Source organism: Haliotis rufescens, unplaced genomic scaffold, assembly GCF_023055435.1.
Source record: "Haliotis rufescens isolate VD_foot unplaced genomic scaffold, xgHalRufe1.0.p SCAF_13, whole genome shotgun sequence".
Taxonomy (NCBI): Eukaryota; Metazoa; Mollusca; class Gastropoda; order Lepetellida; family Haliotidae; genus Haliotis; species Haliotis rufescens.
Window position 1 is genome coordinate 19748624 of NW_025963813.1, and position 22590 is coordinate 19771213.

The following is a 22590-nucleotide window of genomic DNA, read 5'->3' on the forward strand; positions in this document are numbered from 1 at the left end:
GACATACATGCTCTTATATTATAGGGAACTGGCAAGTAGTCAAACAGTTTCTTGTTCTCTTGGGACATACATGCTCTTATATTATAGGGAACTGGCAAGTAGTCAAACAGTTTCTTGTTCTCTTGGGACATACATGCTCTTATATTATAGGGAACTGGCAAGTAGTCAAACAGTTTCTTGTTCTCTTTGGACATACATGCTCCTATATTATAGGGAACTGGCAAGTAGTCAAACAGTTTCTTGTTCTCTTGGGACATGCATGCTCTTATATTATAGGGAACTGGCAAGTAGTCAAACAGTTTCTTGTTCTCTTGGGACATACATGCTCCTATATTATAGGGAACTGGCAAGTAGTCAAACAGTTTCTTGTTCTCTTGGGACATACATGCTCTTATATTATAGGGAACTGTCAAGTAGTCAAACAGTTTCTTGTTCCCTTGGGACATACATGCCCTTTTATTATAGGGAACTGGCAAGTAGTCAAACAGTTTCTTGTTCTCTTGGGACATACATGCTCTTATATTATAGGGAACTGTCAAGTAGTCAAACAGTTTCTTGTTCTCTTGGGACATACATGCTCTTATATTATAGGGAACTGTCAAGTAGTCAAACAGTTTCTTGTTCTCTTGGGACATACATGCTCTTATATTATAGGGAACTGGCAAGTAGTCAAACAGTTTCTTGTTCTCTTGGGACATACATGCCCTTATATTATAGGGAACTGGCAAGTAGTCAAACAGTTTCTTGTTCTCTTGGGACATACATGCCCTTATATTATAGGGAACTGGCAAGTAGTCAAATAGTTTCTTGTTCCTTTGGGACATGCATGTGTTAACATTATACAGAACTAAAGATTACTCCTCAATTGTTCCATGATCAAATAAACATTTTGTATTAACTAAATACGATGGATAAATTTTAAAAGAGTGTTACGGATATAAATTAAAACTTGATATCACTGCTTCAAACCAAATTCCCATTTTTCCAAGATGTAGATTTCTACCAAAACATGTTTGGCACTGGGTTAGTTATCTGTAATTACAATGACACAGGTGATCTACGTAAAAGACAATAGCTCCCGGTGAATAACCAAAAGACGTCAAATACTGATAGTCTGTGGTCGCAATATTCCTTAATAGAATCTCAGTTCATCATGCGTTCGGCACAACAATATGCAAGCACTTACATTACAGGTAATGGCGTGATGAATCCGGGGCATAGCCATGGGCAGGGTGCGTTGATTTACCAGGAAGGTGAAGGTCATGAGCCTACTCATGGGTCATAGGTTATGGGTCAAAGATGATATTATGACGTGTATACGATGGCAGCGAATAATTGCTCACGTTCCTCTGAGAGTGGGCTGCGTAATGTAGAACCATTGCGGAACACATAGCCACATAAACAGAACTCCCAGGAGTTATGTGAAATTGCTTACAATAGTGTCAGTTCAGTTTGCCAGATATGACGACCAGTTGTCAATCTCCCACAGTAATTTGAGCTACATGGCCTTATGTCGACATCGAGAAGATTGAAGAACCGAATCACGATTTGCAGCTGAATATGGGAGATACCATGAAGTGGTGTGTGTGTACAAACATGGTTGCGTATATGCTCATGTTTTCGTGACAGAAGACCACCAAGTGTTTTAGTGGAACTAATTTCAACGACTGTCCATGTTCATCACCTTTAATCATAGTTCGCTAAACTTTGGCACCAATATCAATAAATTATAACAGCTCTGGACATTTGACGGCGCTAGATTACTTCAACGTGCTCGTTGTCAAGCAGATCGACAAGGCGGAAATTAGCTACACGTTTTACATTTGGACAGAGCTAATTGACTGACTGAGAGGCATCCGGAACCTCAACCAAAGCAAAGTTCAACAGAAGCACTGTATGTCAGTGATTTGTTGGAGAAGCACATCGTCTGGATAGAGCAATGATGGTCAAGCAAGTCTGAACATAAGTGCTTATCACACCAGGCCGAAGACATTTTGGTGACAGAATCACCACTGGTCTCAGAGGAACACCGAACAACACGCTTTCTAATGAGATTTACTTGAGGCTGACAAGTTAACAATTAACGCAGTCTTATACACATTGGCTCTCCCTTGTGGACGAATGGAGATGTAATAGGAACAAGGGTCTCGGAAGTTGGGGTAGACATTACACTCCACAACAAACAAAGGGATTATTCTTGGTCATCTTAAGAACTGGATTTGTGTGAACAAGCAACATAATATTTTGAGATATTCCACAAGACGACCTCCCTCTCTCGTGTTTGGATCGATATTGAATGCCGGCTTAAATGACAAAGTGATTAATGACCGTTCAATGCTCGATGGGATAATGGCTTGTTACATTCTACTTCGCATGAGAGGTTTGTTTGTCGCATGTGCCAATGTCCTGATCGGAATGAAAAAACATCATGAAAATATTAAGTTTCTTCAAATTGTTCACGTTAACGTGTGCAATCATCGTGTGCAATCATCGGCAAAGCTAATGTGAATTGTAAAACATTGGTGAGATGTTCACTTATCAAGATTATGTAGGACCATCCGCCATTTCACCCCAGATATGAGCTGTTCACGATTAATTGTATTCCCCTGTTGGAAGAGGACCAAAAGTTTCAGGGTCCATGTGAATGTAACATTTGCTTAGTGTTTTAGGTCCAATATATTAGTGCATGTTTTTACAACGATACCATTCCAAATACATATCATGATGTCCTGAGACTGATTACACACAGACCGGGCAGTAATTATTGACATTTCTCCAAGACATTATGTAAGATGCAGCAGAACTGCATTATGTTGCAACCTGTGACGTCCCGACAGTGAAAATCATGATGGATGCAGTGACACAGACATCAAAGATATAACTAAGTCTGTCTTGAATTGCTACAACAAACAACTGTATTGCCACTTACAACTTGCGATATGGTATATATTTAAATTTTCAAAGTGTTCAACTCCTCAAATACATTCTACATGTCAGATTCACAGCATGTTATGTTGTGATATATGGACTATTACGTAGAACCAAGCCGTTGATATCAAGGTAGAACTAAAATCTATATCTTTATAACGATTCCCCTTGTGTGAACAACTGGATTAAGTACATAGTGTCCCCGCGTTTAGCGCAAGGGGACATCGAACAATAATACGATGCCGAAGATGGCTCTTCGTCCACAATTCTGAACGATGCGTAGATTAAGAATTAATCATCCGTATGCTTCATTTGACGTGTTGAACAGCACGAAGGCACTTGGAAGTGCGGCCGGGCAGCCAATTCATCTTTCAGTATAAAGTTCCATTATAAAGACTTCGCTACTCCATACAGTCTTTATCAGCCGGTGTTCGGAGACAATCGCGGCAAGATGGTGTTTGGCAAGGGCTACGAACTGTGTCTCAGTGGAATCTGGTAAGTATCTTTACTGACTATGTTTTCGATAGTTTGCTGTTTATGTCTTTTGTCGGTCGAATAATGTTTGCATGGAATTTATGACGATATGAAGATGTATTCTCTTTCGTAATGCCGTGGATTGTATTTAAGTGTCAGAACAGTTCATATTGGGATGGATTACCATTGATCATGATGTGTTAGTATTTTAGAACAGTCCACTGGGCTCCTTTGAATTCCTTGGAAATGATGATTTTATCTGCCAAATATGCCACCAATTCACCACTGTACTTGGAAGAGGCAATGGTCTTTCCCATATTAACTGTTGCTATGACAACATGTCACCGCTATAAGATTGAGACATTTTGAATATTTTTGTATGGAAAAGTTCTTGTTTAGAAACAGTAGAATAGAATTGTCATTACTTTAATTTCAAAGTGAAATACAATTTAGGTTATTTAGTTAATTAAAGCAAAATGTATGGCCCATATATTAATACAACGTTATTAACTGGGCGTCAAGAAACAATACATGTATCTAATAATCGTTTAGACGCAATATAATGGCATGTTTTCGATGTTTTTCACTTGCAACTATCTAAGTGGTTTAAGCTGGAAAGTGTGTTCTCAATCTCGTTCACTGAATCTGGACGGAATGTCGCATGGACCATAAACTATAGACGGCAACTGAAATACAGTTTCCCTCGCCGTTGAATGGTGTGTTGTTATCAGGCTTGAATTGGTCCGGTTATGGAAAGAATCTTTGCCAAAACTACATTATTTTACATGCTAGGACATTCACAAATATTCAGAATATTGTCACTGATAATTGTCTTGAAAGAGTATTGGAAGCTGGCATTAATTCGATGTTTCCAAACCGGTATCAAAATCGCACATGGCAAATAGTACAGAAACAATTCGGATCGAAATGGCCTCCAATCGCGCTTTTGCAAAGGAACAGTAAGAAAATGGCACATTCAGAAACTTCTCGAATGATCAAGCCCACACGGGCAGGTAACTCTAGTTCTAGAACAAAAACATTCTGGGAAGCTCCATGCGTTGGTGTTGACTGCGGTACTAGTCTGGCCTCGACAACACGTTACATATTTTTATTATAACTACAAATATATTCATACTTTAATTACTTACACACTTAACAATATGTAATGTAGCATGTTGCTTTATGTGATTTTGTGCATATCCCCCACAATGGGAAACTAGCCCCAACATAAAAAAAATCAAAAAAATCAGTACCAGTGATTGAATAAACTACTATTATTATAAGTAATAATCAAGAAGGGGTGGGCTTGAACGTGTGTTTGTATTTGTATAGAAATATTCTTTACTTACGTCATGTTTTTGTAGCGTTTTAACTTACAATAGATAATATCCACGTTGCTGAATTGTGCTAATGTAAACGACGCAAATCTGTATAAAAACAACCTTTTAGGCATGTTTAGGCATACATTTAGTAGGGTCTTCAGATCATGCCTGTCACCATAAACTAGGACTCTTCCGATTTGGACATCAGCCATGATATTGTGGCTTCCTCAAGCATCCTCTCTCCCTGTTGAAAGACAGCTCGTTCTTTGAGAGTCTTTGAAGAAGATGTAGAAGTAGCTCCACTCATCACAAATTAGAAATTATATTGAAATTCTTTAAATAAACTCTGATGTTGCGACGAGAACATTGATGGAATCTGCAGATACATTTTCTATTTTTATACATTTCGAACAAAATCATTCAAGAAAGGGGTATGGGCTACAATGTTGAAAATATATGATTGATGCTTAATGAGTTCATATTTCAAGACGTTGACAATATGGATGGATATGACATTTCCGAAGGATCGGTCTGATCGATGAGAGCGCTGCATTAACCACAGCGGTACCTCATCTGGCGCCGCTTTTAGCATTAACTCATTACGTGCTCTTTCTTCAAACACATGCGATCATTTCTGTACAAGAAGATGTTGGTATCAGATTTGCATTTGCATTTGCAAGTTGAAAATGCTAAATCTTAAAGAAGAAATACTTACACAGCTTACAAGGCAGCACATACGAGTGTCGTTCGATTTCAGCTGGACTCTCGGTCCTTAAGGTTCAATTTGGGTTTCAATTTGGGTTTCGACCTTCCTTTAGTTAAATAGATGCTTCGTTCGGAAAGGGGCCATCGGCCCATTATACAGTGTCCTAGAATCTTACACAATACAAGTTACACTGTACTGACACAACGTGGAAGTAGCTAATGTATCCAAGGGGACGTATTTCGGTTATTGAAAGTGAGGATGATGATTTTGGACAGGTACACCCAAAAGTATTTCAGCAAACACATCGTCTGAGATCACAGTAAATGGGAGATATATAACATTCTGACTCTACCTCAAGAACTAAACAGAATAGACAATATCAATACACAACTGCTAAAATCCACCCATGAACGTCTGGACACATCCAGCGTGCTCCCTGTTCCAAATATAACCAAATCCGTTAATTTACTATGTGACTGTGTGTCCAACAATCTATCCCTTAAGTTGCAAGATCGTATTGATAAAAATAGACATGTCGTAAAGCTAAAAGTATCAGTCGTATCCTGTGATTCAAATTCTAACATCCATATTAACTTTCCTTGAAAATCTTCCCAATACCTGGTCTCCTAATATCTTTTGAGGCGTGTATTCACGAGCCAGTGCCAGCAAGATAGATACCCAGATAGTTAAATGTAGTTACTATTCTATTCCAAAAGATATTCATACTTTCTCAGTCCACCAGGTTTAGGAAAAATAATCGCTTTACCCACACCTCTGTGCATCTTCAAGTTCCACGCATTACACTATCATGCCAGTTGATCCTACTTTCCTTTGGTGTCTATATATGTACCCTGTGTGCCAGTTGATCCTACTTTCCTTTGGTGTCTATACATGTACCCTGTGTGCCAGTTGATCCTACTTTCCTTTGGTGTCTATATATGTACCCTGTGTGCCAGTTGATCCTACTTTCCTTTGGTGTCTATACATGTACCCTGTGTGCCAGTTGATCCTACTTTCCTTTGGTGTCTATATATGTACCCTGTGTGCCAGTTGATCCTACTTTCCTTTGGTGTCTATACATGTACCCTGTGTGCCAGTTGATCCTACTTTCCTTTGGTGTCTATATATGTACCCTGTGTGCCAGTTCATCCTACTTTCCTTTGGTGTCTATATATGTACCCTGTGTGCCAGTTCATCCTACTTTCCTTTGGTGTCTATACATGTACCCTGTGTGCCAGTTGATCCTACTTCCCTTTGGTGTCTATATATGTACCCTGTGTGCCAGTTGATCCTACTTTCCTTTGGTGTCTATACATGTACCCTGTGTGCCAGTTGATCCTACTTTCCTTTGGTGTCTATATATGTACCCTGTGTGCCAGTTGATCCTACTTTCCTTTGGTGTCTATACATGTACCCTGTGTGCCAGTTGATCCTACTTTCCTTTAGTGTCTATACATGTACCCTGTGTGCCAGTTGATCCTACTTTCCTTTGGTGTCTATATATGTACCCTGTGTGCCAGTTGATCCTACTTTCCTTTGGTGTCTATATATGTACCCTGTGTGCCAGTTGATCCTACTTTCCTTTGGTGTCTATACATGTACCCTGTGTGCCAGTTGATCCTACTTTCCTTTGGTGTCTATACATGTACCCTGTGTGCCAGTTGATCCTACTTTCCTTTGGTGTCTATACATGTACCCTGTGTGCCAGTTCATCCTACTTCCCTTTGGTGTCTATATATCATTATGTACCCTGTGTGCCAGTTGATCCTACTTTCCTTTGGTGTCTATACATGTACCCTGTGTGCCAGTTGATCCTACTTTCCTTTGGTGTCTATATATGTACCCTGTGTGCCAGTTGATCCTACTTTCCTTTGGTGTCTATATATGTACCCTGTGTGCCAGTTGATCCTACTTTCCTTTGGTGTCTATACATGTTACCTGTGTGCCAGTTGATCCTACTTTCCTTTGGTGTCTATACATGTACCCTGTGTGCCAGTTGATCCTACTTTCCTTTGGTGTCTATACATGTACCCTGTGTGCCAGGTTTCACACTCAACAGCTGCTGGGGTTTTCGAGTTAATTTGCAGTTTTCACTAGTTGTAACGAACATCAAACGTGTTCGTTCGAGTTATGTTCAATCAAAGGTATGACATCACAATGCCTATCAAACTCTTCACAATCGTTTATGCTAATCATTTAGGAATAATATTTGAAAATTGACTCCCACTTTGTGAGTATGAGCCTTAAGGACTGAGAGTCCAGCTGAATGAATGTTTTACAAGATTGAGCCCCCACGGTATGAAGACTCATACTTCAGTGATATCGAACAAAGTGACAGTAAATTATAACCTGTCTCACTTATTATGCTAATTATAATACTAGCAGTTTCCGGTTTCTTTAGATCTCAAAGTGAACACTGACGTTTATATAATCATCGCGAATTTAATGCTCAAATCACTGCTGATTGATCATTTAAAAAACATAGAACACTCTAACATTGAATTGACACAATATAAAAAACGCCACACAAGACCCACACGCAGGGAATTGCGATATTAACTGTAGTTACCAAGCTTGTGTCTAGAATTTCTTCTCAGATTTACTTTTCTTAGTCGTGAGATCACACACAGCTGACTGACCACACTTAGATGTCTACTTTATATGTTACTCGGTTCATTCACCAGTAATTAGATGTTCTTGAGAGACAAAGTGATATATTCCTGAATTCATCCCGTTTCCATAATCGTAAGAAATGTCTGCTGAACGCAGAGTGTACTGTGTTATGTGTTAGTGTTACAACGCGTAGGATAACCAAGAAATCGGTTCCAATTTACCTAAATTGTGAAATCAGTGAATAACCAGAGCAATGAACAATTAACAATTTATATTGAAATACACAGGATTAGGACATCAATCACCAAAGAAAATCCAACGGGTCAAATTAGTGGCGGCAGCGATATATATCTCTTTGTATGAATGTGTATGGAGCTTTGGAATCTAGTACAGCAGAGGAATGGACATGACTTCAGAATTTAGAGTCAAGTCAAGAGCTGATAAAGCTAATTAAAGCAGACCTTTTTTTGTATAAGACCGGTATGGATTCCATGTATGTCGAGAGTATGGCCAGTAGGGGCTTGTCAAGTGACCTTGATTTTACGTGAATTTTAGCATTGTAAGATATTTTTCTTTTGAATTTAACGGGCGCAAGTTCCACACCCACCGTCAAACCCGTGCCGTTCAGGAGTGAACCTGCTGCGGCACGGGTTATATCTTGAAAGAAAGAGGAGTATGTTTGAACCTTAAATCCCACTCATGCGAAAGAAAGTACAGTGTACATATGGCCATTGCTAATTGTGGAAAGGAGAATGTTTAATGGATAAAAAAGGTAAAGAAAAGGTCAGCGTTGCCGAGAAAGTGTGCAGCCGACCATAAACGTGAACGGAGTCTTGCCTGCTAGAGTGTGGAGGCGTGTAATTTTGAAGGTAATGTCCTCCAACTTACCATATATGGAGCCTCTGTACATAAAGGCTCCGCCTCCACTGTATTTTCGTTTCAGCCATTGATACTGATAGAAGATTGATTGATTGTTGAAATTGTTCGTATAGGAAATGGAAACTTTCGTGGTTCCTGAAATTTGAATATTTTAGGACAATTATTTTTATCTGAGAATGTTACTTAAGTTGCAGGCTTTGAAGGATTGTTAGTAAATGAAACAGCAGAAACTCTCCTCTGCCCTCTGTGGCGTTGGGACCGCCTCCGTGGTCAAGCAGTGTCACAGCGCCTGCTTGGAGAGAGGAAGGTCGGGGGTTCGACCCCCTCCCCCAACCCCACCCCCCACCGTCTTGCTAAATAAACGTTAAAAGATGGTTCTTGTTGTAACCCTGCCTGGCGCTCGGCATTAATAGGATAAATCAAGGACTTGTCGGCTCGGAGTCAGCGTATTGTGTTTGAGTGGTGTATTCATGTTAAATTGCGACTTGGTATCTCAGTGGGCTAGCTTTGTAAAATCGGCATTTGTCCCGACTAGTACACGCAGCCAAACAAACACACACATGTGCATGCACACCGCCTAAAAAGTACATTAATCTTGAACGCGACGTTAAACCCCACTTTTCCATAAAAAAACCATATTTGCTTGACGTTTATGACGTTCTTGACATGCACAGTAGAATACAGTACGACAAAGTGAATAAATTTTGGAAATTTGCTTGACGCCTGATCTAATAACGTTTGAAGAAATATGTTATTATTATTATTAATATTAGTTGCATTCACATTGACAGTATTTGCAATGGACTGAAATTGAAAGTGTCTACTGGCAGCTGTCACAAAGGGGTTCAATTATGTATCCTTGCATTTCTTCTGATATTTTCAAGCAATATTAACTATTCAACCATAACATTGCAGAATGCTTGATTGTGATTGGTTTAAACGACGTATCACCTTTCCTACTGATAAAGCTTTTCACACAAAAACCGTGTATATGAAAATATCGATCTATCGACAGCCGATGCATACAAAAATGGCAGCCGGTAACCTATTATTGTATAGTTCGATATCAGAACGTATCAAACACGATGAAGTCCATGTCAGAACACAGACAATTAAGTACAACACACACTAACCACTGAGAAAGGGCCACATTAACCTCGGTCACAAAAATGAGCAGTCTCTCCCATGTCGTCGTCTGCAGCTAAAATTCAGCCGGGTCGAAATCGGCAAGACGAGATACTCTTTCGTGTTGGGGGTTATTTCAAACCTACTGCTACAGAAGAGCGGCTTAAAAGCAACTACAGCTAATCAATACAACTTAACTCCTAACTTATAACTTATTTATACATTTGATATCTCGCGCAAAAGCGCTCGGTTCCAAATTTCCAAATTAAAATAAGAGGTATCTAATCTACAATTGATACCTGCAGACCTCACAATACAAGAGGGGCCGTCGGGTAGCCAAGCGGTTAAAGCGTTCGCTCGTCACGCCGAAGACCCGGGTTCGATTCCGACATGGGTACAATGTGTGAAGCCCAATTCTGGTGTTCCCCGCCGTGACATTGCTGGAATATTTCTAAAAGCGGCGTTAAACCATACTCACTCACTCACTCAAAATACAAGATAGTATCTAAGACATTGAGACAGGAGTTCTGTGTCTGCGAATCTTAACATAAAAGCCCATGGTTCATTTCTCAATAACGGGGGCGGTCGGGTAGCCTAGTGGTTAAAGCGTTAGCCCGTCACGCCAAAGACCCGGGTTCGATTCCCGACATGGGTACAATGTGTGAAGCCCATTTCTGGTGTCCCCCGCCGTGATATTGCTTGCATTTTGCTGAAACCATACTCGGCGTAAAACCATACTCACTCACTCCTCATAACGATGGACCAACATCTACATTTACGAAGACTTCACAGATGCCACTCACTCAGGTCCATACATGTACAATTACCACAGAATCGAAACATTTATACGTACAACAAATACATTATATATGTACATACCGCATCGATCCGAGGCAGTAGCACAAACATTAATGCCCCATTGCCTCAAAAGTTGGTTCTTGCGCACACACATTAGTAGAGATACTATAAACATCAATTATTGGACATCAGCTGTGTATAATATGCCCTTCCATAAACCTAATTATCATCCACTTTAGCTATTGCCAGTATCACGTATCTTCCCAATTAGCAATAGGAATCGCTACTCAACATGGTCAAATATTTACAGAACGGTATCACGATCGATTGCATATATATCAATTATTATTGTTCCCAATCAGTAATTTAAGCGGAAAAATCTCGACGACTCAACGCGTGTTGTACTTCACAAGTCTTATGGTCTAATTTATTGTCCATTAAATCTGCTCCAATATGTTATTTGACATTTAGAAGATGTAGTATCGACGAAGACAGGCTTCACTTCGGAATTTCAACTGCTTAAGTGCAGGTGACCGTACTTTTCCCGAGCAAGTGTGCACAAGGTTCTTACACACGAAGTCCACCTTTGAATATTATATTAAACGCAGGGATGAAAGACGTTATTCAGCTGTATTCAGGTGTGGATCTCTTCAATTATCAATCGAATCGGGCCCTTTCGCCAAGCCACTTCTCCCACTTCAAGGGAGAATCTGTATATACTGCAAAAACACACTTCTTGATTGATTGTAAACTCTACTCAGATATCAGATATGAACTGTTTCCTGCTGCCTTCGCAATGAACTCTCAGTTTATAACCCTCAACGGGGCTCGGAAATGTGTATTTATGACACAATTTGATATGTTACAGCCTCTATCTGCTATAACTATACTGAACCAAATTAAAAACTTCACAATCCTAAAATTTTAACATTTTGACAAGTTATCATTGTGGGCCCTTATTGTGTATTTAAACAGTAATGGCCACGTATTGTCTTCAGATAACACCCGTTTTTGTGCAGGTGAATCGATCAAAATCATGTGCACAGCACTATAGTGGCAAAAGTGGTTTTTCACGTGCAACTGGTCACGTGGCCATAATACCGCACGTGTTTTCAGCCATACTTGTAAGCAGTCATTAACAAAAAAAAAACAACACAAGAAAACAAAAGTCTTTACGGCCATTTGTCATGCCACGCCTTTCAAATCTGCAACGTGAACGTGCCATCGGCATGTTGCAGACGGGAACGTCCGTAGCTGAAGTTGCAAGGACGATGGGTTGTAGTCGACGGACTGTTTATGATTTACAGACGCGTCTACAGCAAACGGGTACCACCGCTGATCGCCCCCGGCCATGTCGACCACGTGTGACGTCACATGCAGAGGATCGTCAGATTGTCTTACGTCACCTCCGTAACCGATTTTTGACGGCTACATCAACCAGAAATGAACTGTTTAGGGGTAGACTGAGTGCGCAAACTGTTCGAAACCGTCTGAGAACTGCTCACCTTCAAGCACGACGGCCACACTGCGGGCCGATTCTGACTCATTTACACAGACGTCAACGTCAATTGTTGGCACAGCGACACTAACGATGGACTCAGAGGAATTGGAATCAAGTCGTCTTCAGTGATGAATCCCGATTTAATCTTCGATTTGCTGATGGTAGGGCGAGGGTGTGGAGGCGAGGGTGTGGAGGCGCCGTTATGAACGTTACGCCCAGTGTTGTGTACAGGAAGTTGACAGATTTCGAGGCGGAAGTGTCCCTGTGTGGGGTGCTTTCTGTGGCAATGCACGTTCCAGGCTTCTTGTCATCCGTGGCAATCTCAACGCTGCTGCTTACCGCGACCAGGTACTGGCACCAGAACTTCTGCTCTTATGGCAGCACATGGACCCGGTTTGATCTTCCAACACGACAACGCCAGACCCCACACAGCAATTTTGACAAGGAATTTCCTTCAGAATGCGGGAGTCAACATCATGGACTGGCCGTCAAGGTCTCCCGACCTCAATCCCATCGAACACGTCTGGGATGCTCTTGGCAGAAGTCTTGGCGTTGTGTGGCAGTTGTCAACGCACATGGTGGCCATACACGCTACTGAACTTGTGTGCCATCAGATTCTCGTGCTAGGGACTTCATGATTTAAACTGTTGATGTTATTACCGAATACCGTAGGTGCTTGGAACAAATTATGGTTACCACCTTTAATTAAAATCCTTCTTTGGACATTAATGATTAAAAATTTCCTTCTCTGATACATTTGTCCGTCGTATATCATATATGGGATTACTTTTAAAAATGTGAAGTTTTTAATTTGACTCAGTATATATGACTACAGTTTAAAAGAACAACCCGCTCATGCTGCCAAGTACCAGCTTTTAACGTCTTTTGGTATGACGCGGCCGGGGATCGAACCCCGGACCTTCCGCTCTCCGGGCGGACGCTCTACCACTAGACCTCGGAGGCGGTTTCAAATCATTGAACGCCAGGGGGAGCTGTTTCAACAGGACAACGCTCCATCGCACAAAGCTCGTGTCACGGTAGACTACCTTCATAATGCAAACATCAACGCCTTGCCCTGGTCGTCGAGATCTCCAGATCTCAACCCAATCTAACACCTCTGGGATGAACTCGATCGACGTCGTGGCCCTGTGGATTTTGATGTTGTTACAGTGGAGATTTTATGATGTTGTTACAGTGGAGATTTTATGATATTGTTACAGTGGGCAGTTTATTATATTGTTACAGTGAACAGTTTATAATGTTGTTACAGTGGAGATTTTATGATGTTACAGTGAAATATTATGATGTTGTTACAATGGACAATTTTTGACGTTGTTACAATGGAGATTTTATGATGTTGTTACAATGGACAGGTTATGATGTCACAGTGGATACTTTATGAAGTTTGAGTGGACAGTTTTTTATATTGTTACAGTGGAGATTTTATGATATTGTTACAATGGAGATTTTATGATGTTGTTACAGTGGAGATTTTATGATGATGTCACAGTGGAGATTTTATGATGTTGTTACAGTGGAGATTTTATGATGTCACAGTGGAGATTTTATGATGTTGTTACAGTGGAGATTTTATGATGTTACAGTGGACATTTTATGATGTTGTTACAGTGGAGAGTTTAAGATGTTGTTTCCTTGGACATTTTATGATGTGGTCACAGTGGACACTTTATGATGTTGTTACAATGAACAGGTTATGATGTTGTCACAGTGGAGAGTTTATGATGTTGTTACAGTGGAGAGTTTATGATGTTGTTGCAGTGGAGATTTTATTATGTTGTTACAGTGGACATTTTATGATATTGTTACAATGGACAGTTTATGATGTCACGGTGGAGAGTTTATGATGTTTCAGTGGACATTTTATGATATTGTTACAGTGGAGATTTTATGATGTTGTCACAGTGGACATTTTATGATGTTGTTACAATGGACAGGGTATGATGTTGTCACAGTGGAGTGTTTATGATATTGTTACAGTGGAGAGTTTATGATGTTGTTGCAGTGGACATTTTATGATGTTGCTACAATGGACAGGTTATGATGTTGTTACAGTGGAGAGTTTATGATGTCACAGTGGAGATTTTATGATGTTGTTACAGTGGAGATTTAATGATGTTACAGTGTACATTTATGATGTTGTCACAATAGACAGGTTATGATGTTGTTACAAAGGACAGGTTATGATGTCACAGTGGATATTTTATGATGTAGTTACAGTGGAGATTTTATGATGTTGTTACAGTGGAGAGTTTATGATGTTTCAGTGGACATTCTATGATGTTGTCACAGTGGAGATTTTAGGATGTTGTTACAATGGGAAATTATATGATGTTGATACAGCGGGAAGTTTTTGTTGTTACAATGGACAGTTTATGGGGTTGTTACAGAGGATAGTGTATGACTTTGCAATGGAATTTTAAGACGTTGTTACAGTGGACGATTTATGATGTTGTTACAATGGACAGGTTATGATGTTGTTACAGTGGAGATTTTATGATGTTACAGTGGACATTTATGATGTTGTCACAATAGACAGGTTATGATGTTGTTACAAAGGACAGGTTATGATGTCACATTGGAGATTTTATGATGTAGTTACAGTGGAGATTTTATGATGTTGTTACGGTGGAGAGTTTATGATGTTGTTACAGTGAAAAGCTTATGATTTTGCTACAGATGACAGTTTTTAATGTTACAATAAAGTCATTGTTACAGTAAAGAGTTCAAAATATTGTTACAGTAGAGTGTTTCGAATTTTGTTACTGGGGACCGTATATGATGTTCCAAAGAGGTTAGAATGTTTTTATATCCAGTTGACATGTCATTGCAGTCCTCTGTCCGTACTCCTGGGCACCTGGCAAAGGGCCTATAGTTGTGCAAGGTTGGGATCGACGCTACAGTAGGTTCAGCGTTTACTTAGATTTCCACAAGAACTAATCGAATCCGTGTATGAATGAAACGCATGATAATTATACAGGCAGTATGTTGCATATGCTAACTATTATTCCTTATAAATTGTGTATATGTGTTAAACTGATATCACTATAGCATATAACTCTATAGCTGCCCTATACATTACTGATGGGGTATTGACTCCACATGCGCCCTTGGAACCTGGCGTCATAGTCAACCCAGGTTGACGTCATGTAGTCACTGAAGGATCTGATCTGTATTAACATCTCTGCTCAACTTAATAACTGGCTTGTTTGAACAACAATTGGTTAGAACTCAAACTGCATTGATCTTAAAAATAGTTAATTGATGTGATTGGTTCTATATTATTTTATTTAATTTATACAGTAATAAGTATATACTCAGTCTAATATTAATTGCATTGGTCTCCAAAAGAAAATACAGTTTATACAATAATGTGTTTTAACATCTCTGCTCAGCTTAAGAACTGGCTTGTTTAAACAGTAATAAGTATTTAATTCCCCTGCTCAGTTTTTTCAGTTACTCATATTTTATACAGGAAGCTGCATCAGTACAAGCCTGACTTGATAATAAGAAAAGTAAGTCAAACATTATTGGTTCAGACCATTTACATAAACAGGGCGAAACTGAGTTCCCATTGTGCCTACGTTATTTCATTTAGGCAAATTGGGATGTAGGCACAATGGGATTGAACCGGATGGTCCTGTCGTCAATGGCGCCGTAATTCGCAGTCTTGGGGCCCTCAGAGATGCCAGAATACAATGATCGGGTGTTTGTTAGGCTAGCGCTACAGATGTAAATTACATTATAATAATCTTATGCTCTTATCATGTGTTGATTTGATATATGTTTTCTCTCATTAGTGTGGAAGCATAGTCACATGTAAAAAGTGTTTTAGTATCTGTGATTGTCACGCAGGATTTAGTGACATTATCTAGTGCTGTCATATTTTTCATGTATTTATAGTCATATTTGCCAACCTACTTATTGTACATATCTGGCTGTAAGGTATACCAAGGTATACATATTGATTGCCAAGCTGGAGTTTTAGCACAGATGTTATTGTGAAATGTAATGATATGACTAAAAGGCAACTTCTCTGTATTGAATGTATACAATGTAGTTAATCTTTATACTACAATATATATGAGGAAAAAATAACATATTCTTTGGTGAATTAATTAATTGTCTATAGTCTGAAATTGTTAACATATCACTGTCAATAGGCAATAGATTGTCCTCAGTGTTACCACAAATCAGCAGTATTAATTTCAAAGATAGGTTGTGAAAAGAAACTGTCTGATGCAATTGCAAATATGCAACATCAGCTACAGCGCATAATTTCCTACTGAAAGATAATTGTGACTTGAAAATAATTAAAAAATGACAAAATTATCTTTCTTTGTGTTGGCATAATTTACCCAACTATTTGTTAAGTGAAGACCTTAACTTGTAATTTTCAAGTTTTATTTTTGTTTATTCAACAGGACCAAAACGGGCAAAGGTTTTGATAATGACCCACATAAAGTACAGGATAACTTTTCTACTTTTCTTGTATCACTCCACTCTAATACTTAGGTAACATAGGGTAGACCAGTCTGTGCCCTCAACCATGACCTATGTTGTTTTAAGGTGTGTGACAAATGGAACGTGTAACTAAAGGGAGGATACCCAAGCCTGGGTTATTCACTTAGAGAGTTCAGAGTTAATTTCTTCCAAAGGGAGTTCATTGGGCTCAGCCGGTTAGTCTGCTGTGTATGTGTCTTGCTAATTGTCTTGTCAGTGTGTTGACATAGTCACGTGCACCTTATGTAATAGCTCGTATACGGCTGCTGAGTTAACGAGCTTGCATATGCGTTTATTGTTTATGTAGAAGTCAGCTTTGCCCGTGACAATAGTCGTCCAGCCACTTTAGATTGTCTCTCGTTAATTATATCATGCTTATAAAAATAAAACTGAAATTTGACCACGTTGTCTATCATTTCTTGATTTACATTTATAAACACCCCAGTCGCAGGAGCTGCTCCGCGACAGCGCCATACCCGTCCGTGCTCGTGAATTTCACCAGCAACACCAAGCGAAGGACATAATGAACACTCCAAAAAGATAACTATTAACTATTAACTATTAACTATTAACTATTAACGTCCTGGTGTTCGGCAGTAGAACCATTCCACTCCTGCAGTCCACTCTTTGCTGTAATAAATGTGTTTCACTTTCTTTCATATCGATTGTGAACTTTGTAAACAGGACACATTACTTTTCCAAAAGTAAGGACTGACAACTTTCAGCGGTCTCATATTTCGTGTCCCTTATCAGATAATCAGTGTATGCCATCAGCACCGGCCCAGCAAAGTGTTCTTGAAAGTACGCTTATTGACAACTACACGTGGACGTTAAGAGACTTTTACGAGTGCTCGATGCGGCGCGTATGCTAACTAATGCGTGTTATTGTGCGGTGTTGTACAGCCAGCTACCAAACACACTTTCGTGTGATGCCGATGCTTGGGGCGTTTGCTTCCATATCTTTTTACATTGTAAATAATGTCTGGTTTTGACCAGGCTTAATTACAACTATTGATATCAATGGAAACTTCTAAATGACCATGTACGGCTACGTTAAAAAGCATTAATATTCGTGAATCGACCCTAATAGTTTTGAAGGAATCCGTTAGCATACAGTATCTGTTGATGCGACACAAAAGTATTGTTCAGCTGTTTGTGATGCTCCACATTATTGCATATAAACATGCACACACTGCTATCGACTGCAGTCCCGTTTAACAATTCGGGTGCAAACTCTTATCAAATGAACAGTTGTACAGTGGCTGATTTTACTGGCGAGATTCAGAATCAAACAAATGATGCTCCCAATATTGCTGCTGATGTGACTGATAATGGCTTCTGTTGAGTTCGCATTATAGTAGATTGAAACGTGACAACGCCATCAGTATTACATTCGGTGTTGACTTTATTGCGTTAGGCATTAGAAGTGGATAATCCATTAGTTGATGTATTTTTTATATGCGGTAGTTATACATACACCTCATGCAGTTGATGCATTGATGATCACGATCAAGAGATTACTGGAGCTGATAATGGGTATCTCAAACGCAGTTTTTCCAAATCACAATATTCGTCATAGATGAACAAAATATGTGACAATACGGCCATATAAATTAGTAACCGAATAACCACGACAGACACATGTTCTCTCAATCTGTAATGGTTGCTGCATCAACAAGGGAGCAAGGGAGATTACTTTTGATTTACTCTGAGAGTCAACAGTTCAGATTGGCCATTGCTGCGAGTGGTTTTCTTAGTAGTAACGTGGTGCTAGTCTATTGATTGGCATTGGTGATTTGAAAACAGAATTTCATCTAAGGCGGCTGAATCGCGATGGGGAAAGATATTACTCCTTTTGATTAACATCTAGGAGATGATACTGGGTTTTTAACGCAGTCTCACGAGTCGTGTTTGAAGGCGGCATACAGTGGCTGGTTGTTTCACCGGATACTACTGATATATACATCTTCACGAGATGCTACATTGTGCTCCAGGTTGATTAGATGAACACGCTCTGTCAGAGTGCTTTATATAAATATTCTTTTTGTCCACAACTTTGGTTTGTTTGTTTGGCTGGTTGTTGTTTAACGAAGCACTCATCAACACTCCAGCTATATGACGGCGGTCTGTAAATAATCAAGTCTGGGCCAGACAATCAAGTGAATGACATCATGAGCATCGATCTGCTCAATTGGGATACCATAACATGCATCTACCAGTTCAAAGAGCTGGACCACCCGATCCTGTTTGTGGCCTCTTTCGAAAAGCATGGGTTGCTGAAGATCAATTCTAACCCGAATCTTGACGGGTATGCACTGCGTACGCTTATTGAAGAATAATATACCAAACAATCGTTTTTACAACCATTGTAAAACCACAAGTGAACTACGGCAATATGATACTTGAATGTTACATATTCCGACACATCACATACATATTTATGAGCAAAGCAACATCTGCATGCATACCGTTTCAATGTTGTATTTCAAAATGTGTAAATGTCTTTAACTTGATAATACCGACATCAAAATAGTATATACTACCTCGAACAACCTGATACACAGAAGGATGTTTCGTTTCATGTTACTGAATGATGCAAGCATGTACCGATTCCATGTCACGTAAAGCACATCCGGTAGTTTCTACAATATCAGAACTGTGCAACAATACTAAATGAAATATACTCTAAAAAAAGTAGGTAATATTCGAAAATAACGTATAATTACAGAAATACAAAGACGTACCGAGTGATGGTAATGGTTGATAAGGAACAGAAAGGATTAGGTGTAACATGACAATCAACAGAACACGTTGGCGGTGTATTGTAAGGGTGCAAAGAAACCAGAAAGACGACAGGGCTGAGCAGTACAAAATTGAACGTGATGAGATGACTTGATCAATAATGGGCCATGTCCCCACGATTGGTCAAATATTCCTTTATAGGGCGTGGAGTGATCCAAATCAATCTCTTAATGACAATGTGAGGAGGTCTTGTCCACTCCTCTTGCAGCACCTGGACAACATTGGCTATTGAAGCGGATGGCCTTGAAAGTCGACGTACACGTCTCCAGATCATGTTCCAGACGTGTTCTATGAATGAAAAGCCAGGACTCATCGCTGGCCATTGCATTCTGGTGATGGTTTGCTGCTGGGGGTAGTCAGGTACGATCTGTGTACGGTGGGCACGAATATCGTCTTGAAAGACAAAGCGGGGACCAGCATGGCGCGCAAACGGCGCAGCTATTGGCGCCAGTATGTTCGTGGTGTCCTGTCACCCTTTCATGCACAACATGCAGTGGCGTTCTGACAGTCAATGGTGATTCCGCACCATATCATTACAGACCCATACTGAAATCTGTCATGTTGCCTTACGTTGATGATTGTCTGACGTTCGTGAGGACGCCTACAGCCGCGCCATCTGCAGAAACCTTTTTCGAAGTCTGCAAATTACAGACTGAGCCATGCTGACCATATTGGCTACGTCTCGCTGAGGTCTACTAGCTTGAACCAGGTCAATAACCTTTGGGCGTACATCACGTTGTAGGCGACACATCTCCAATCGGATCACAAATACTGCTGTCAATCGAGCGTAGATGGCTTACGTGTTACTGTGATGAAAATCAACATTACTAAAGGCTCAGAACGTTTTAAAAATCTTTCAGTGAAGTGTCAAAATCAAGAATGACCACTTACCGACGTGCACGGAAGAACTGCATGGTCCACGTGCGACGTTTCAGGGGTCTGGGCATTAGGTTTGGGTTCCGCGACCGTGCTATCTCTGGCTGTCCCTTCTCAAAGCTGATCCTTCTGCTGACGACAGATCATAGCATTTATATATACCCTAAACTATCACCGCTTCGCTATTTTCTTGTATTCCATTTCTGGAATATGAACGTCCAAACTATTGGTTATTTTCTGAAACAAATCGAATGGAGGTGATATCAGTGCCTCATAAAAAAAACATTCCAGAAGTTATTGTGGACAAATTAATATATGTTTTTTTAAGTTTACTTACGAGTACCGGTTACATTCCTAAGCGAGTCCCGTTCTCGACCAAACACTGAAATATCTTACAAAAACGTACAGCCGACAGGGGGCGTGGATTACCAAATCTTTTGTTTTTTGTATGTTTTCCGATACAGCGATTATATATTCTCTCCTCTATAAGAATGGACGGTCTCCTTTGAATAGTAAGAAATATTCATTATCAAAACTATGGAACTAATTTGTATGGTAAGTTCAATTCTAGTAATCTGTATTTGGTGGGCATCATGATCGTCACTACAACAACTGCATAAGTTGTACGTATAGCAATCGTTGGTCATTTGTAGCAAATACATCCACTCATGTTTTATTCAGCCCAGTGAAATAAAATCAACACCGAATGTACGACTGATTGCGTTGTCCCGTTTAATCTACTGTAATGCGAACTTAACAGAAGCCATAAATGATGACATCAGCAGCAATATCGGTAGCACCATTAAACTCAGCCACTGTGCAACTGTTCATGTGGTAAGAGTTGCCATATGACTGATTTGCGGGAAGGCAGTTGATAACAACTTGTCTGTGTTGAAGCTTGAGGGTGTTGATATTCTTGTCATAAATGTTTACATTGTACCTACAGCGGGATGGCTTCAACGTCCATGGGTTAGGTATATTGAGGTCAGGAAAAGTTATAGCCTATACTCGCCATGACGTCAATATTATGATTGACATCCTGATGTAAGTGAAAACACAGTGTTTGATACTGTAACGCAAAATTGTGTTGCTCACAATGTAGATACCGGATGCATATATAAATATTTTGTGGATAATACATAGAGTCTGCCTTGGCTTAATTTTAGTAACTTATTGATATAAACACATTACCGTATTTGACGTAATAAGCGCCTCGCTCTAATAAGCGCCCACGGCGATATTTGCTAATATATTGACTAGTGAACAATCCCAATTAGCACCCTTTCGGATTGATCAATGTACACAAGACTTATTTATTCGCGTATAATACGCACTCGTGTGTTATATGCACCCTTAACTATAGGCAATTAAATTCTGGAAAAATATATATGTCGTATATAAACATTTCAGGCTGTCAGCATAAACCACGAAATTTATCTTTCAACTCTGTTGTTTTTCACCAAAATAATACTCTAATAAGAGCCCCCTATTTCTAATTTTGAGAGCGCCCTGGGCGCTTATTACGCCGAATACGGTGATTAGATTATCATTGCTAAACTGTGTGGACTGTGGGATAGTTATTATGATTCAACTTCGTATAATGTCAGTGGTTGTGTAATTCGTGTTTTTTAAGAGAAATAGAATTATTTGAAGAACAATAGTTTAAACTGTTTAAGTATAGTGTGATGTGATGATCAATTGAGATAACTCAAGGCGGTGCCACTTGTGCTCTTGGGTTTCACTGAAGTGGTAAACGTCTGAGACCTGCATCACTTCGGGCTTTCCTCGCACATGAAGCTGACACGCCGTGATATAACTGGAATACTGTCAAAAACGGCGTTAAACCAAACTCACTCACTCACTCACAAATGTAAACTAATCTACCGAAAAAATATATATATTTTTTTTTTATGTCTTTTGTTTCATACCAAAACTTTGATACTTAGCGTGCGGTTTTACTGTATATTGTTGACAGGCATTGTATAATAATTAAATCTCATCTCATTGTTTTCATCGCGATTTGGCTGGAATATTGGCCATGGGAT

The 22590-nt window shown here is 39.7% G+C and overlaps 1 protein-coding gene across 1 annotated transcript in view; it reads left to right on the forward strand.

The window, feature by feature from the left end:
• The first annotated feature begins 3310 nt into the window (after nucleotides 1-3310).
• The window catches only part of LOC124132269 (G-protein coupled receptor dmsr-1-like), an 80670-nt gene continuing 61390 nt past the window's right edge, over nucleotides 3311-22590 (forward strand). Inside the window, exon 1 of the mRNA XM_048394301.1 lies at nucleotides 3311-3423. Coding sequence (XP_048250258.1) covers nucleotides 3380-3423 — 44 coding nt within the window. The 5' untranslated portion in view covers nucleotides 3311-3379. The remainder of the gene's footprint in view (nucleotides 3424-22590) is intronic.